General features: G+C 45.1%; 1 protein-coding gene across 2 annotated transcripts in view; it reads left to right on the plus strand.

The window, feature by feature from the left end:
* jakmip2 (janus kinase and microtubule interacting protein 2) overlaps window positions 1-17709 on the plus strand; it is a 151520-nt gene that overhangs the window by 117698 nt on the left and 16113 nt on the right. For both annotated transcript variants that reach the window (XM_070877305.1, XM_070877307.1), the window contains one exon: window positions 1552-1755. In XM_070877305.1, the coding sequence (XP_070733406.1) occupies window positions 1552-1755 (204 nt within the window). The remainder of the gene's footprint in view (window positions 1-1551; window positions 1756-17709) is intronic.

The raw sequence follows: 17709 nt of genomic DNA on the forward strand, positions 1-17709 counted from the left end.
CCCGATGTTGGGGAAGTCCAGAACCAGGGGACATATTCTTAGGATAAGGGGTAGGCCATTTAGGACTGAGGTGAGGAGAAACTTCTTCACTCAGAGAGTTGTCAACCTGTGGAATTCCCTGCCGCAGAGGGTTGGTGATGCCAGTTCATTGAATATATTCAAGATGGAGTTAGATGGCTAAGGGGATCAAGGGGTATGGAGAGAAAGCAGGAAAGGGGTACTGAGGGAATGATCAGCCATGATCTTATTGAATTGTGGTGCAGGCTCAAAGGGCTGAATGGCCTACTCCTGCACCTATTTTTCTATGTTTTCTATGATAATTGTGATGTTTTAATTAGCATTTTATAAGAACATAAGAAATAAGAGCAGGAGTTGGCCATTTGGCCCCTCGAGCCTGCTCCGCCATTCAGTAAGATCATGGCTGATCTGACCATGGACTCAGGTGCACATCTGTGCCCGCTTCCCATCACCCTTTACTCCCTTATCACTCAAAAATCTCCTCCTCATTTCCGTTTTAAATGGGGGACCCCTTTTCTGAAACTATGCCCCCTAGTTCTAGACTCCCTCACGAGGGGAAACATACTCTCTGCATCTACCCTGTCAAGTCCCCTCAAAACCTTATACATTTCAATAAAATCACAATATGTTTAAACTGAGTGGTGCAATGAGCTAGACATGTTCCTTTCACCTCAGGGGACCTGCATTCGCTCTCTACCATCCTCCTTCCTGAGAGTTCTGTGGGCTACTGACGCATACAGGCCAGGAAGACCTCGCACTCAGTCCCTCGCTTGTGTTGTGTTACCAAATCTCGGCCTAGATGATGTTAGAGAGTGCGGAGTGGGGGCTGGCATTGTGGGGATTGCTACAGCTGACCTCAATGTCCCTGGATTAGACAGAAGGAGTATAACTAAGCTGTGGTTCCTACTCCTAGGGCCGAAATTTTCCCCTCTCCTTAAGGCCTGTTACCACCGCAAATCGGCGGCCATGCTGCGGCGTGGAGTGACCACCGACTTTTGGTGGAATGGCTGCTGCTAGCCCAATTGCTCTTCCGAGTTTTCCCGGCGGTGCCCCGATCCCACCCCTTACCACTCCGCTGCCGACGATTCGTGCTAAGCGCGCCATCACAGTGCATACCGCCGATCCAACCCCCCGACGGCGAAATTGCCAGCTCGGCCCAACAATTATGTCACCGGGTTCGGCTGGGCCGCCAACCAAACTTTAGAAATCACGCAGGCGCTCCCATTTAACAGAAGAGGAGAGCCGTGGTGACGCAGCACCGCGCTGATGACCGACAGCAGCGGCCGCTCCGTTCCACCCCAACCTCCGCCCCTCTCGTGTGCTCACTGCCCCACGTCCGTCCCCATTATGAGCGACTTCCGATCCACCTGAAAAAAATCCCCAAGAGGCCACCTCAACCATCGCGGTGGTAAAGACAGTAGAAGCGGGGTGAGTTCGTCCCATTTTGGGCAGGACGAGGGGGGCGGGGGGGCAATGCGGCCCCTCAGTCTTTTCTGTTCTGTTCTTTGACTGCCTTTAAACTTGTCCTTTCAGCATATCCAAGAGCTGGAGGCTACACTGTACAATGCATTACAGCAGGATACCGTGATAAAACTCGGCGAGTCGCTGACCGAGAAGCAGAAGGACGACTTGCGAACCGCTGTGGAGAAATTGAGACGTCAGATGCTGAGAAAGAGCAGGGAGTACGACTGCCAAATCCTGCAGGAGCGAATGGAACTCCTGCAACAAGCACATCAGGTAAGGATTACAATAGATAGCAACTTCCCAAAATTCCACTGGTTTCCACAGCAGATCTATTGGTGCGTGGAAAGGTGGTGGGTGGGGGAAGCGGAAGGGGGAGAATGGGGGATCCCCACCGGCTTTACACTGCGTTTAAGTTCTTCCCATGTTCCACCAGAGATTTGGGAGAACAAAAGATGTATCGCTCTAGCTAAGGTGCAGACATTTAAAAAAAAGAAATGCTTGCATTTCTATAGCATCTTGCACATCATCAGGACGTCCCAAAGCACTTTACAGCCAATGAAGTACTTTTGAAATATAGTCACTGTTGTAATGTAGGAAAAGTGTCTGCCAATCTGTGCACAGCAAGCTCCCAAAAACAACAATTAGATAAATGACCAAATAATCTGTTTTAGTGATGTTGGTTGAGGGATAAATATTGACCAAAACTCCCCTGCTCTTCTTCGAAATAGTGCCATGAGATCTTTTATGTCCACCGAAGGGGGCGATGGGGCCTCATTTTTACAGCTCACCTGAAAGACCGTACCTCCAACAGTACAGCACTCCCCCAGTAATAATATTCCCTCTTAATTTTTTTTGCACGGCCCATTCACAGATTCGCGCAAAATTTACCATTGGTAAGCCCGTTCCAGGCTGTGCGGGACCGGCAGAGAACTCCGCGACTGTGTGGCTTAGACGGAGCATTGCTCAGCACTGCACTGGAGTGCCAGCCTAGATTTTGTGTTCTAGTCTCTGGAGTGGGATTTGAACCCACGGCCTTCTGACTCAGAGGCGAGGGTGCAACATTTGAGTCACAGCTGACACCTTAAATAATTGATAGACTTAAATCATCTTTCCTAAATTCCATTACTTACACTCGAAGATCTGCTGATCTAACCTGTGCCATAGGGTTCATTTAGACTAGCAGCTGAGGAAGCCCAATGCTGACCTGTTAAAGGCGAATTGCAATACTTCATTGTGCTGTTACAAAGAAACTCATCAATTTACTTTGGATTGGTCTTTTGCCAATTGGTTTGGAGACATTTGGAAGTCTTCTTGAAGAATATTTTTGTTTGGGAAATTTCCCTCGAATATATAGTAAGTCTGAGTGTGACTCTCTTTATGCCCTGTATATTAGAGGAGGAACAACGGAGAAGCTGGGTGTCCATGCTCAACTGCAGGTGATCCAGAACCTCCTCCAAATACCCAGTCCCTGGGGTGTGTAGACCGAGATCATATTTGAATATCTCTCTGGAGTTATATTTATAAGGAGGTTGTAATTCCCCCCATAAGCCCTGGGAGAGCTTTGCACCATCCTACAAACTTCCTCAAGAAATACAGCAGCACTTACTGTGCCTCAGAAAGCTGCGATTGTGCTGAATTTTTTAGCACTGGCCCATTCCAAACAGCTATAGGGGATTTGTGTTTGGTCAGTCAAGTTGCTGTTTGTTATTGCAAAGGGCAGGCAATTAATGCTCCATTTGGCAGAGCAGCCCAGTGCATGATATTTGACACAGGAGCAAGATAATTGGATGAGCAGATCATCAACTTTGATGGTATTGCTGTTTTCTCGAGATACTTGGAGCTACAGATGGTGCTAGTGGTCACACAGCTCCTGCTCTCAGCCCACACCATTATGTCAACTGAAAATTATTTCACTCCCTTAATGTCCAAATAGTGTGTGAATACAGGCATTGGTTTCTGCACCTCAGTGCCCAGTATTCATGGTTCCGTTATAACTCATTTACTGTGGCTTCTAATACTATTGAACCACCAATAAAACAGAGGAATTCTGTAGCAGGGCTCACATCAGCTCTCAAACTAAAATTGCAGAAAGACTAACATCCCTTAAATCCCTGGGAGAGAGTATTGCAATTATTCTGCAAACTATTTGATAAAGTGCCCTGGAGATCTATAACTGGTAAATATTGCAACCTCCTTTCTGTCACCCAAGGCTTGGACACCACCAGTCAAAGCCTGCACATTGGATGTGCAGAGTTGCCCCAGGCCTCTGCGTTCTGCAGGTACAGCAAGTGATCAGGACGGCCAATGGAATCTTGGCCTTTATTGCAAAGGGGATGGAGTATAAAAGCAGGAAAGTCTTGTTACAGCTGTACAGGGTATTGGTGAGGCCACACCTGGAATACTGCGCACATTTTGGTTTCCATATTTACGAAAGGATATACTTGCCTTGGAGGCAGTTCAGAGAAGGTTCACTAGGTTAATTCCGGGGATGAGGGGGTTGACATGAGGGAAGGTTGAGTAGGTTGGGCCTCTACTCATTGGAATTCAGAAGAATGAGAGATGATCTTATAGAAACGTATAAGATTATGAGGAGGCTTGACAAGGTGGATGCAGAGAGGATGTTTCCACTGGTGGGGGAGACTAGAACTGGAGGGCATGATCTTAGAATAGGGGTTGCCCATTGAGAACTGAGATGAGGAGAAATTTCTTCTCAGCGGATTGTGAATCTGTGGAATTCGCTACCTCAGAGAGCTGTGGAAGCTGGGACATTAAATACATTTAAAACCAAGATAGGCAGTTTCTTGAGCGATGGGGGGGGTTAAGGGGTTATGGGGAGCGGGCGGAGAAGTGGAGCTGAGTCCATGATCAGACCAGCCATGCTCTTATTGAATGGCGGAGCAGGCTCGAGGGGCCTTATGGCCTACTCCTGTTCCTGTTTCTTATGTTCTTATCTTCTGTGGGATATAAGCAGATGTTCTTGCCTCAGGCTGCTCTATGTTGTTGAGAAGCCTTCTGTACTGGTACTGCAAAAGAAGGCATTGGACATTTGCCCCCAGCCCTGCTGGATATTTTGTAAAGAGATTTTGCAGTTTCTTTGTATGAGTGTGATGCTCTGCTAGCATTCATCTCTTCATGGTAGGTCCTGAGATCATTGTCCAAATGTTGTTCAGACAAATGTTGACAATTCCTTAGCCTTTGTTCAGGAACATCTGTGATATATTCACAGAGCACAGCACACACATTGCAGGCAGCTCCGTCGGAAGCCTCCGGAACATGCCTGGTTCTGTTTAATTATTAACTCTGTAGTTGCAGGACACAATACGTTCACATCCACAGTGTGGAGCTACAAACATTACAAGCTCACAGACATTACACTTCTCCCTCCTTAATGAAGAAGTCATTAGAACAACATCATACATAACTTCCATGTTTATACATAATACAGGATATAGACTTATTTTTTTCCATTTTTACAAATTTAACTTAACTACTTGTTTTCTGTTTCGAAGAGGATACCTTCGCTCTCGAACAGAACCTTCCAAACATGGTGTCGCATTTAAACTCATTCGAGACTCATCCTGAGGAACATTTTCCTCCACGGAATTCCCTTGATTTTCATTTGAACTCATTCTAACTTCAGACTGTTTGTTTTCCTGACTCGGACTCAAGACTTACATTCTGATTTTCTCTTGGATTTGTTTCCAGTACATTAGATGTAGAATATGCTACTGGTATATCAAAACTATCTGATGAGTCAGAAGTAATTGAATCATTCCTATCTTCAACTCCTTCCATGTCCGTAGGTAAAATATGATCAATATGAACAAACCTAACCTGTCCATTATCAAACATCTTTACCAAATATGTGCAAGGACCACATATCTTCACCACTCTTCCTGGTAACCAATTTACCCATTTATAGTGATGGTTCTTCACTCTCACCTTCTGGTTTAATTTCACACTTCTCTCTTTTACTCTACCTCGATCATGATTCTCTTTCTGTCTTAATTGTGTCTCTTCTACGGACTGTACCAAATTTGGTTTGAACAACGAGAATCTGGTTTGTGGCTGTCGTTTGAGAAACAACTCTGCTAGTGTTCTACCAGTAGTTGTATGAGGAGTATTTCGATATGTAATCAAAAAATTCGCCAATTTGTGGTCCAATGGCAACTGTCATTTCCTTGGATTTGGATCTAACATTTGTTTTATGAGGGCACGTTTTACAATTTGTACAGTACGCTCTGCTAAACCATTCGAAGCAGGATGGTATGGTGGAACCTTGGTATGTTTCACACCATTTTTGCTCGTGAACTGTGCAAATTCTTCTGAACGAAATTGTAGTCCATTATCCGAAACAATTTCTTCTGGGAGGCCAAATGAAGAAAATAAACTTCGTAAAATGTCCAATGTTTTACGTGTTGTTATTTTCCACATTGGAAACTCCTCAACCCACTTCGAATGGCTATCAATCACAATGAACAATTGTTGCCCTTCCAACTCAGCAAAATCAATATGTAGCCTTTGCCACACCCAGGGAGGCCATTTCCATGGCTGTAATGATACTGATGGTGGTTGCTTGCTTACCGATTGACATGTCGTACACTGACTCATGATGTACTCCATATCTTTATCAAGACCTGGCCACCATAAATATCTGCATGCAAAACTCTTGGTCAAGCACATTCCCAGGTGCTGGTCATGGAGGTCTCCTAATAACTTGGATCTAAATTTATTTGGTATAACCACTCTTGCACCCCACATGATACAATCTTTATCCACTGATAATTAATTCCTTCGAATGAAGAATGGATGAATATCTTTGTATGTTAGCTGGTTTAGCCATCCATTTACAATATAATCATACACCCTTGACATCACAGGGTTATGTTTGGTTGCTGTAACTGGCAGTTCATCAATGTATGAAATATAAAACACTTCTTCCCTATCCGGTGCAACATTGCATCAGCATTAGTGATCAGCTGATCGTCTATATTCAATATCATATGTATATGACAAAATCAAAGCTCATCTCTGCATTCGGGCTGCAGCTAATGTTGGAACTGGGGACTTTGGATGGAGGATTGCTGTAGGGGCTTATGGTCCGTAACGATGGTAAACTTACGACCATACAAGTATTTGTGAAACTTCTTGACCCCAAAAATTAATGCCAAAGCTTCCCTTTCAATTTGCGCATAATTACTCTCACTGGCACTGAGAGTGCGCGAAGCAAAAGCAATTGGTCTCTCCTCCCCACTGCATGATCCATACGGAGAGGCATCACATGCTAACTTAATCTCCTTAGATACGTCATAGTGAACTAACTAGTGCTCTCTACAAATTTGCTTTTACAATCCTTAAATGCTGTATCACATTATTTTGACCACTTCTAATGGACCTGCTTTTTCAATAGTTCATTCAGTGGATGTAATATTGTAGCCAAATTTGGTTGGAACTTCCCATAATAGTTCAAAAAACCCAAGAATGAAGTTCAGTGACATTCCTGGGGGTGGGTGCATTTCTGATTGCATCCAGCTTTCCTATGGTTGGATGTAAACCATCTTTGTCTACTCTGTACCCTAAGTACTCCACTGAGTTTTGAAATAACTCACACTTACGAGCAGACACTCATACTCTGTGCTTCTCTAGCCATTTGAGGACTTCATTCAATATGTTGTTATGAATATGCCCTGAAATTAGTATGTCATCCAAATAACATACTACCCCTTCAATACCTTGCAAAATCTGGTTCATCACCCCTTGGAATATGGCAGGGGCGGAAGACACTCCAAACGGTAGCCGATTAAATTGATATAGGCCTAGATGAGTATTTATAGTCAAACATGACTTGGACTCCTCATCTAGTTCAAGCTGTAGGTAGGCATTCATAAGATCCAGTTTTGAGAAAATCTGACCACCTGTCAGTGTTGTGAACAAATCTTCTATATTCGGCAATGTATTGGGGACATTACCCTCTAGAACCTGGTTTAGGGTTACTTTATAATCACCACACAATCTTACCTTACCATCGGACTTAGGTGCAACCACAATGGGTGTAGGCCAATTATATCGATCAATCTTACAAATAATGTTCTCAGTCTCTGGGCTTTTGAGTTCTTGCTCAACTTTCTCCTTGAGTGCATATGGTATGGAACATAGCTTGTAGTAAATCGATCTTACGTCCTTCTGTACCCTGACACTTGCCTTAAAGCCTTGGATCGGACTGCCCATTTCACAGAACACCTTTGGATACTTTTTGATAACATCATCCGTTGATGCAAATCTCGCTTCCACACGGAAAATCTCACTCCAATTCAGCTTCAGTGAGCTCAACCAATTTCTTCCTAGTAAGGCAGGCTTGTCTCCTTTCACTACTATTAGAGGCAAGTTCTGAAATTGATCCTTGTACTTCACCGGTATGGTGATACGAACTACCACAGGAATTTTCTCTCCTGAGTAACCTCGCAGCTCTATCTTGGATTTCTCCAATGAGAAATCACGCAATTTGTTGAAGTATAGCGACTCCGGTACTACACTCATGGATGCACCCATGTCGATTTCCATTGGTATCTTGAATCCCGCAACATCTATGTAGATTTTGATATCTTCCGAATCGCTGTCCATTAACCTCGTGCTCTTGATGACGTGTAACTCTAACATCACCACGTCCTGTTGTTGTTCTTCCATGCAATGTAGTCTCAGGGGATTTCTACTCATAGCTTTTAAAACTGGTTTACCCTTCAGTCAGCATGCCTTCGCAAGATGCCCAGTCTTTCTGCAGAAGAAACACTCTGCTTTCACATATGGACAACTTTGAGCAATGTGTTGTCCCAGGCACCTATAGCATGACTTTGACACTCTGTTATAATTTCCAGTTTCTGAGACTTTGGGCTCCCACTGCCTTTTACTTTGAACCTGCAGGCGATTTACCTCGGTTGACTGATGACCATAATTATTATGCAATTCTCGGGAATATTGATTTGCCATGCCCATCGACCTCGCTGTCTGACAAGCAAGCTCAAAAGTCAAGTCATCCGTCGTCAATAACTTTCTTCTGATCGCATCATTTTTCACCCCACAAACAAAATGAACCGGCAATGCTCGGTTTTGAAAGGGTCTGAAATTACAGTGAATAGATAACTTTTTTAATGCTACAATGTAATCACTGATACATTCATCAGTCTTTTGATTTCATATACCAAAACGATAGCTTTCAGCAATTTCTAATGGCTTGCAGTTGTAGTGCTGCTCCAGCTTTGCTAAAATCTCTTTAAGTGTTATGTCCTTTGGCTTGTCAGGCACAAGCAGGTTGATCAGAGTTTCTACAATTCCGGTCCAGCTTCTGATAAGAAAATTGCTCTCTTATGTTCCAATATTGCCTGATTCTGGACTGCATTGTCTAGAACTTCGATTATGGTATTTGCAGTGAAATACATTTCTAGCCGATCCACATATGCTTTAAAATGTTCCCGCTCGTGTCTATATTCACCCAAATGTCCCATTGCACCTGCGGGTGCTGTCATTTTAATTTCTAGCTGTTCACACAGTGTGCTGTATTTAACTTCAGATTTTGTAGCTTTTTCCAAAGGCAGAAGCTTCCAAAGTCTCTCTGCCTGCTGGCTGAATCCTTCAACAAAATTTCAGCTTAAATCATCCGAAAAATCCCATCTCGCCACCAAATGTGATATATTCACAGAACACAGCACACACAGCTTCCTAACATGGCAGGCAGCTCTGTCGGAAGCCTCCGGAACATGCCTGGTTCTGTTTAATTATTAACTCTGTAGTTGCAGTACACAATACGTCCACATCCACAGTGTGAAGCTACAAACATTACAAGCTCACAGACACTTCCACAACCTCTGCCTCTGGCTTCTTTGTGTGTCATGCAGCCTCCAGTATCCACTCCTTATCTAAACTATACCCCATCCCTCATGACACTATTGGGCTGGTAAGTGTGCGTGAGAGTGAATGACGGTGTGGGTGAATTTCTGCTGTTGAGAGTCCCGCCATTGGGTCAGTTTCACTTTGCTTTTTCCCTGTTTTTAACTCCTGTGGAGAGAAAAACCCAGAGAAATACAGTGGGCTGAATTTTAGACTTTTCTGTTTTCAGGGTGAAAACGGAGGTGGGGCGGGAAAGTTACCGGCCGGGAATAGTTTGCGCTTTAGTATGTAAGTTTCAGCATCTGGGCCCTGCGTCTGGGGCGCAGCGCTAAGGTAGGTGTTGTATACTTTTCGTAGTGCAAGGATGGGAAACTTATAAAATGAACTGCCAGGCCGTGTGCGTGAGAGAGGGCAGGGGAGGGGGGGGGGGGGGGAACCTTTAATGAAAATACACAAAAACATTCCCAACACATTGCCCACATCACCACAACACAAATCGCTAAAAAAGTTTAAAGAACAAACACTCGCACTTACCTTTGGAGTACTTTACCCTCCTCTGTATCGCCAGCTATGCTGGACTGCTCTGATTTCCCAAGCGGTCATTATGGGTGCACTTCCAGATCGGGCAAAAGCCAAAACTCCTGCCGGCGTTACAACCAGGGGCGTTGCACACCTGGCGCAGTTCTTCCCGGTAGTGCCGCTCAGCACCGCCGCAAAACCCAACCGGAGGATGGCGACAGGGCACAGGAGACTTCACGCCGCTCTGGGGCGAAACTCGGAGCACAAAGGACAGGAAAATCCAGCCCAAATGTTTCCGGTTACACAGTGGGTCCTTCCTGTCCGGTTTATGTAAGGCGGTCTTCAGATTAAGAGTGCCAGAAAACTGCAATCTTTTTAGGATTTTTGAACATGAGCAATTTTTCTGCAGAAAATAACTATGGGTGCAGGAGCTCCCATATCTCCTCAACTTAGAACTTCAGCGGCGTGGGATCCCAGTACTTCCTCCTTTTGGATTAATGGACAAATGTCTGCTGTTCTCCTTGTTTGTCATGACCATTAATTATGCACGATTCTTTTCCTGCATGAGAACAAAATGGTTGTTACTTTTAGTCATAAACAGTTTATTTTACAACTATTGAAGAGCTCGAAACATTTCTCTTGTGGATTTCACACATATAGAAAATGATTCTCCAAAGGGCATGCGTGCATTGCCAGATTCTGGGCAATCTGTACAGCTCATGGTTTATACCCTGCACTTTTAGGGCTGATGTCAGTCTGTAGTTTACAACATTTAAAATATAGATGAATGACACATTGCTGCCATCACACTTACCTTTGTCTATCTTTTAAAAACAGTAGGGGCTGAAATTGCCCCTTTCCTTAAGGTCTCTTAACACCAGAAGTCGGCGGCCACGCTGCGCATTATCAAAATTCCGCTCCCGTAATATCCCGGCGATGACCAGCTCCCCCCCCCCTCCCACTCCGCTGCTGTTTATCCATGTTAAATGCGTTTTCACAGTGAGCACCGCCAATCTACCCCACCTCCGACGGCAAAATTCCGCCGTGAAAATCTTTGGCCCGCCCGGCGGTGCCAAAACAAGCTTTTCCTCGGCGGTCCAGTGAGGCTGTGGCCTTCTGCAATGGCAGCATGGCTCCCCTTACAATGATGCTTCTGGGTTCGGCTGGATGCCTCTTGGGTGCCAGGCCGCTGGCCCGGCCGAAACCCTCCCTGATGGCCCAGTGGGCCGAAGTTTTAAAATCGCGGAGGCTCTCCCCTTTAAGTGAAGGGGATAGCCGTGGTGACGCGGCGCTGTGATGACATCACCGCGGCAGCCACTCCGCACCGCCCCAACTGTGTATCCACCCCCATTAAGAGCGACTTTTGGATCCAAGAGAAAAAAAGTCAAAGAGCGGAATGTCACGCAAGAGGTGACCTCAACCACCGCGACGGTAAAAACACACAAAACGGGGTGGGAGCGCCCTGTTTCGTGGGGGGCGGGGCAATTTCAGCCCCTAAACCTCTTCCTGCACTGGAGAGGGGTTTTGCGGGTTAGGAAGTTGCCACTCACTGCCTGTGACACCTCTTGCCAGTTGGTCCTGGCTTATTCTATCGGCAGATCCCTTGCCATGCACCCGCACTATTCCATCTCTCCTGTGCCTGATTTCCTTGGGAAGAATATTTATATCACTCTCCAGGAAGGTTGATGCTGTCTTGTCACTGGTTCCTATTGGAACCATGTCTTCAGCTTGCTGCATGCTGGTCCGGCTTTAAATCCTGCAGCTGTGCCTCGGAGGCTTCTTGTGCACCCCCCCAACCCCCCCCAATGTATTTTCTGGCGATTTCTGGCTTAACTTGTCAAGTTGCGGGTGGGACTTGTCTTTATCCTACCATCAATGTTAAATATCTGGTGGAGTTAGCATCAGGGCCATTGGTTGGATGAATCTTAGGACTCATGTGTGGGATCTGCAACTTTTCAGATTATTTCAGATTTTTAATGTGTAGTTTGTGCAAAAGATGAGTTGTGCATTGAATGTGTCTGGTATATATTGTATAGATATCTCAACGCCTCATCTGACCAAAGTGTTTTGTCAAAACCTAGAAGTGTCTTTATTTCTATTGCAACGTCAGCACCTTTTCTATTTTGTTTTACAATTTAACCAACTGATCAGTTGAAAGTTAAGTTCAAACACAAAACTTACTGTTCAAAGACATTGGATTTCCATCATGGGTGACTTAATGCACGAGAAGAATTAGCCCTGATAAGCCAAAGTCCTTTTCTCATCCCTGACTTTTCCCGTGTTGTCACGAGTACATTATTATACCTTCGTAAAAAATACTACTTTTTGCTTGGAGATTGGAAAGAGCCCATGAAAGGAAAAATTTCAATCCTCGCCCCTTTGGGGCTGTCCTGGATCAGGAGGACTCCTCGTGTTCACTCTCAACTTAAGGTTGAGGTAGCTGAATCCTAAAGACGCTAACTGGATCGAAAGATCTGGTCTATCTCTCCCTAAAGGAAAAGAACAACTCAAGAATATTACCGTCCTCCAGATAGTGGACGCATTACCGTCCTCCAGATAGTGGATGCATTGGTGATCATTTTCCAACATTCTATTGACTCTGGATCAGTTCCTATGGACTGGAGGGAAGCTAATGTAACCCCACTTTTTAAAAAAGGAGGGAGAGAGAAAACGGGGAATTATAGACTGGTTAGCCTGACATCGGTGGTGGGGAAAATGTTGGAATCAATTATTAAAGATGAAATAGCAGTGCATTTGGAAAGTGGTGACAGGATCGGTCCAAGTCAGCATGGATTTATGAAAGGGAAATCATGCTTGACAAATCTTCTAGACTTTTTTGAGGATGTAACTAGTAGAATGGACAAGGAAGAACCAGTGGATGTGATGTATTTGGACTTTCAAAAGGCTTTTGACAAGGTCCCACACAAGAGATTAGTGGGCAAAATTAAAGCACATGGTATTGGGGATAATATATTGACGTGGATAGAGAACTGGTTGGCAGACAGGAAGCAGAGAGTCGGAATAAACGGGTCCTTTTCAGAATGGCAGGCAGTGACCAGTGGGGTGCCACAGGATTCAGTGCTGGGACCCCAGCTATTTACAATATATATCAATGATTTAGATGAAGGAATTGAATGTAATATCTCCAAGTTTGCAGATGACACTAAGCTGGGTGGCGGTGTGAGCTGTGAGGAGGAAGCTAAGAGACTGCAGGTTGACTTGGAAAGGTTAGGTAAGTGGGCAAATGCATGGCAGATACAGTATAATGTGGATAAATGTGAGGTTATCCACTTTGGTGGCAAAAACAGGAAGACAGAATATTATCTGAATGGTGACAGATTAGGAAAAGGGGAGGTGCTACGAGACCTGGGTGTCATGGTACATCAGTCATTGAAGGTTGGTATGCAGGTACAGCAGGCGGTGAAGAAGACAAATGAATGTTTGCCTTCATAGCTAGAGGATTTGAGTATAGGAGCAGGGAGGTCTTACTGCAGTTGTACAGGGCCTTGGTGAGGCCACACCTGGAATATTGTGTTCAGTTTTGGTCTCGTAATCTGAGGAAGGACATTCTTGCTATTGAGGGAGTGCAGTGAAAGTTCACCAAATTGAGTCCTGGGATGGCTGGACTGACATATGAGGAGAGACTGGATCGACTGAGCTTGTATCCACTGGAGTTCAGAAGAATGCAAGGGGATCTCATAGAAACATATACAATTCTGACGGGATTGGACAGGTTAGAGGCATGAAGAATGTTCCTGTTGCTGGGGAGTTCCAGAACCAGGAGTCACAATCTAAGAATAAGGGATAAGCCATTTAGGACTGAGATGAGGAGAAACTTCTTCACTCAGAGAGTGGTTAACCTGTGGAATTCTCTACCGCAGAAAGTTGTTGAGGCCAATTCGTTAGATATATTCAAAAGGGAGTTAGATATGGCCCTTACGGCCAAAGGGATCAAGGGGTATAGAGAGAAAGCAGGAAAGGGATACTGAGGTTGAATGATCAGCCATGATCTTAATCAATGGCGGTGCAGGCTCGAAGGGCCGAATGGCCTGCTCCTGCACCTAATTTCTATGTTTCTATATTTCTACAGCACTTGTTAGCAAGTTGTAGCCAGATTATAATGTCCCGGATATTGTAAGGGTCCGGGATATCTCCTCAGTAATGTATCTCTTCACCAAAAGAGTGTACTTGAGACGTGGTTCGTGAGTGAATTTTACAGAAGCCTATGAGAGACAATTCAAAAATATATAGAGGTTTATTTAAAGAACCGATCTGCAATTTACAGTTGGTGAGTCAGTCAATCACAACGTTAACAGTTCTAAAAAAGGTAAAAAATACAATCTTATTTCTAGCAGAGAATGTTACTTTTTAATCTAAACTTCATTACAGTATTACAGTTCTTAGAATTGTTTAAGCAGGGTATTCATCAATTATCAATGTAGCAGTTGCCTTCAATCCCCGAGAAGAGTAGGGAACCACAGAACAAGCACGTGCCTGCTGCCTTGCTCTGTCATCGAAAAACGCTTCTGCCCATTAGCTTTCTCATTTGAGCCTTCAACATTTTATATCTTTTTTGGTTGTGTTTCATAAGGTCTCAAATTAATTATCACTTAGTTATTTTCGTGCTGACCCTTGCATTCCTAGCTTCTGTATCAATACATAACTACTGTGAGTTAACCATCTATGTTCAAAGGACAGATATCATTTGCTTGTGCGATGGGCACTTGAGTGTTTGTTACATGATGTGTCATTTTTAAAAAGTTATCCAATAACTTCTCCATGGTCCCAAAACTTTAGTCTTGTTTATGCAAGATACTTGACATTTTGCTAATTTAACTGAACTAACTAGTGTGTGTACATGTGTTCATTGTTCGGTTTGCCATCTGTAATCAAGAGGACAGATGCCATTTGTTTATGATGAGCAATCCAGATTAGGCCATTCAAGGTGGCTGCTTATTTCAACAATTGTCCTGTTTTAAGAAGTTAATAAAGTAACTTATCCAAGTTCAGTCCTTGAAGGTTAGAATTCTTTCATAGTTAGGATTTCTAAATCTGGCTTGTCTTACTTTTAAAGAAGTTATAAGATAGAATTTTTAAAGAAGTTATAAGGTAGTGTCTTATTTTTAAAGAAGTTATAAGGTAGTGTCTTATTTTTAAAGAAGTTATAAGGTAGAAATCCTTCACACCCAAAGATTGGTGTATTTTTTTGCATGGGTGTTTAACACTGACGGTCAGCATTTCCAGGCATCTGTCTGCTCGTCAGCATTGATGTACAAATATTAGCTGCACAGGCTCACCTTTGTTTTGCAGCTTATTAAAATGTTACTTTCATGGGCCCCAAGTTTCCACATGATTTGCTCCTGTTTTTTAGGAGCAACTGGTGTAGAACGGAGTATCTTAGAAATCGGAATTCTCGTCATTTAGTTTGCTCCAGTTCTAGTCAGTTGGAACAGTTTCACTTTGGAACAGAATTTTTTTTCAAAAGGGGGCGTGTCTGGCCACTTACGCCTGTTTTCAAAGTTTCGTGAGTGAAAACTTACTCCAAATTAACTTAGAATGGAGTAAGTGAAGATTTTTGTACGCTCGAAAAAACCTTGTCTACACTTTAGAAAATCAGGCGTAGGTTACAAATCAGGCGTAGGGAATGGTGGGGGGGGGGGGTTTAAAGGGAAGTTTACAAACATTAAACACTTCAATTTTACAAATAAAGAGCCATCATCAATAATAAATGATAAATACATCAATAAATCAACCAATAAATCAATCAAAAAAAATTAATAAGAAATAATTTTTTTTTTTAAATCAATAAATAAAACATTTTCTACTTACCGACTGCAGCACCGGGAGCCCTCCAACAGCGTGCTGGGATGCCCCCCTCAGTGTGTCTCTGTCAGTGTCTCTATCTCTCTGTCTGTCTGTGTGTCTCTCATTCTCTGTCTGTCAGTGTCTGTGTTCCTGACAGCGAGGGGAGGGGGAGGAGGGGGGTAGAGGGAGAGGGGGGGAGCAGGGGGAGGAAGGATGGGAGAGAAGGGGGAGGGATGGGGGAGAAGGGGAAGGGATGGGGAGAAGGGGGAGGGATGGGGAGAAGGGGGAGGGATGGGGAGAAGGGGGGAGAAGGGGGGAGGGGGGGAAAGGAGATGGGGGGAGAAGGAGATTGAGGGGGGGAAGGAGATTGGGGTGGGGGGTGGGAGGGGAAGGAGAAGGGGGAGGGAGGCTGAACGGGCCGGGCCCGAGACTTCGGGCAGGGCCCGTCCCCAGCACCAGATTTACAGGTAGGTGGCGTCGGGTCGGTGGGAGGGAGGTTGGTTCGGTTTGGGTCGGGGGGAGGGAGGGAGGGAGAGGGAGGTCGGGGGGAGGGAGGGAGGTCAGGTCGGATCCAGTCCGGAGGCGGGGTGGGGGGGGGGGTGTGGAGCGTGTGTCGGGTCCGGTCTGGGGGCGGGGGGGGAGCGGGTGTCGGGTCTGGTCTGGGGGCGGGAAGCGGGAGTCGAGTCGGGTCGGGAGGAAGCAGGAGCTGGCCGTGGGAGGAGCCTTATTCACGCAGCCCCAATGAGGCCATTCAGCCAGGGCTAGGGGCTGCGTGCTTCGGGCCCCTCCCACACAGTTTCGGGCGCCTGGAGCTACTGCACTTGCGTGCCCACTGTAGCGTGCATGTGCAGAGGTCCCGGCACTGTTTTCAGCGCAGGGACCTGGCTCCGCCCCCTACAGCTCCTGCTGCGCTGCGCCGAGGGCCAGAGGACCTGCAGGGAGGTGGAGAATACGGAGGTTTTTTTTAGGCGTACTTTGTGGCGCGAAAAACGGGCGTCCAGGTCGGGACTGCGCCGTTCTAGGCGCGGCTTGAAACTTGGGCCCATGGCAACTATCAGCATTTCTTACATCGTGTCCATGGATTGGCTGGGACCGTGCAGCCTGGCCACTGCCCCGAGGCCATCCCAGAATAATGCAGGAGTATCACCTGTGTGTGAGCAGATCCTGAGAACATGCTCAGCAGCCCAATCAGGGCTTGCGTTGGCTTGTCACGAAGGGGCACCCACAGTGACGAGTACTTCAAGCCTCAGGGAGAGATGCCCTTTTTTAATTTATGGGTGAAGGTGGACACATTGTATTTATTGACCTTGTCTCGTTGCTCTGACAAATTGCTTGAAGAGTCAACTACATTAGTGAACCAGTGTGCTATTTCCTTCTGGTGCTAGCCCACAGATTTATTGAAATCAATTGCATAGTTATCTATAATGGGATTTAAATTCACAGCTTCTGAGATGCTGGTCCAGTATCACAAATTGAGCTTGCAAATTGTACCTGACAGACTAAGTTCTATAAAATCCAGAAAGGCTGGACAGCAGTCATTGATGAAAAGTATATCCTGGGGAGAATGATCTATCCAATAAATCCAACAGGGAATTCAGGAGAAACTTCTTTACTCAGAGTGGTGAGAATATGGAACTCTCTACCACAAGGAATAGTTGAGGTGAATTGCATAGATGCATTTAATGAGAAGCTCGATAAGTAGGAGGGAGAAAGGAATAGAAGAATGTGCTGATAGGGTGAGTTGAAGTAAGGTGGGAGCAGGTTCATGTGGAGCATAAACACCAACATGGACCAGTTGGGCTGAATGGCCTGTTCTGTGCTGTAAACGCTGTCGTAAGTGCCCCGCAAGTACAACGATGAGCATGAGTGAAAACCCAGAACTTGCAGTCTGTCAAGGTTTGCCTTGACAACTTGTTTGCATCCGCTGTAAATTCATTTTTGCTGTTACAGATTTGGGCTATTTACCCAACTACTGCCCAGCGAATACCCGCCAATCCCTTATGCCTGGTAAAAGCCAGCGTA

Source organism: Pristiophorus japonicus, chromosome 4 (assembly GCF_044704955.1).
Source record: "Pristiophorus japonicus isolate sPriJap1 chromosome 4, sPriJap1.hap1, whole genome shotgun sequence".
NCBI classification, from domain to species: Eukaryota; Metazoa; Chordata; class Chondrichthyes; family Pristiophoridae; genus Pristiophorus; species Pristiophorus japonicus.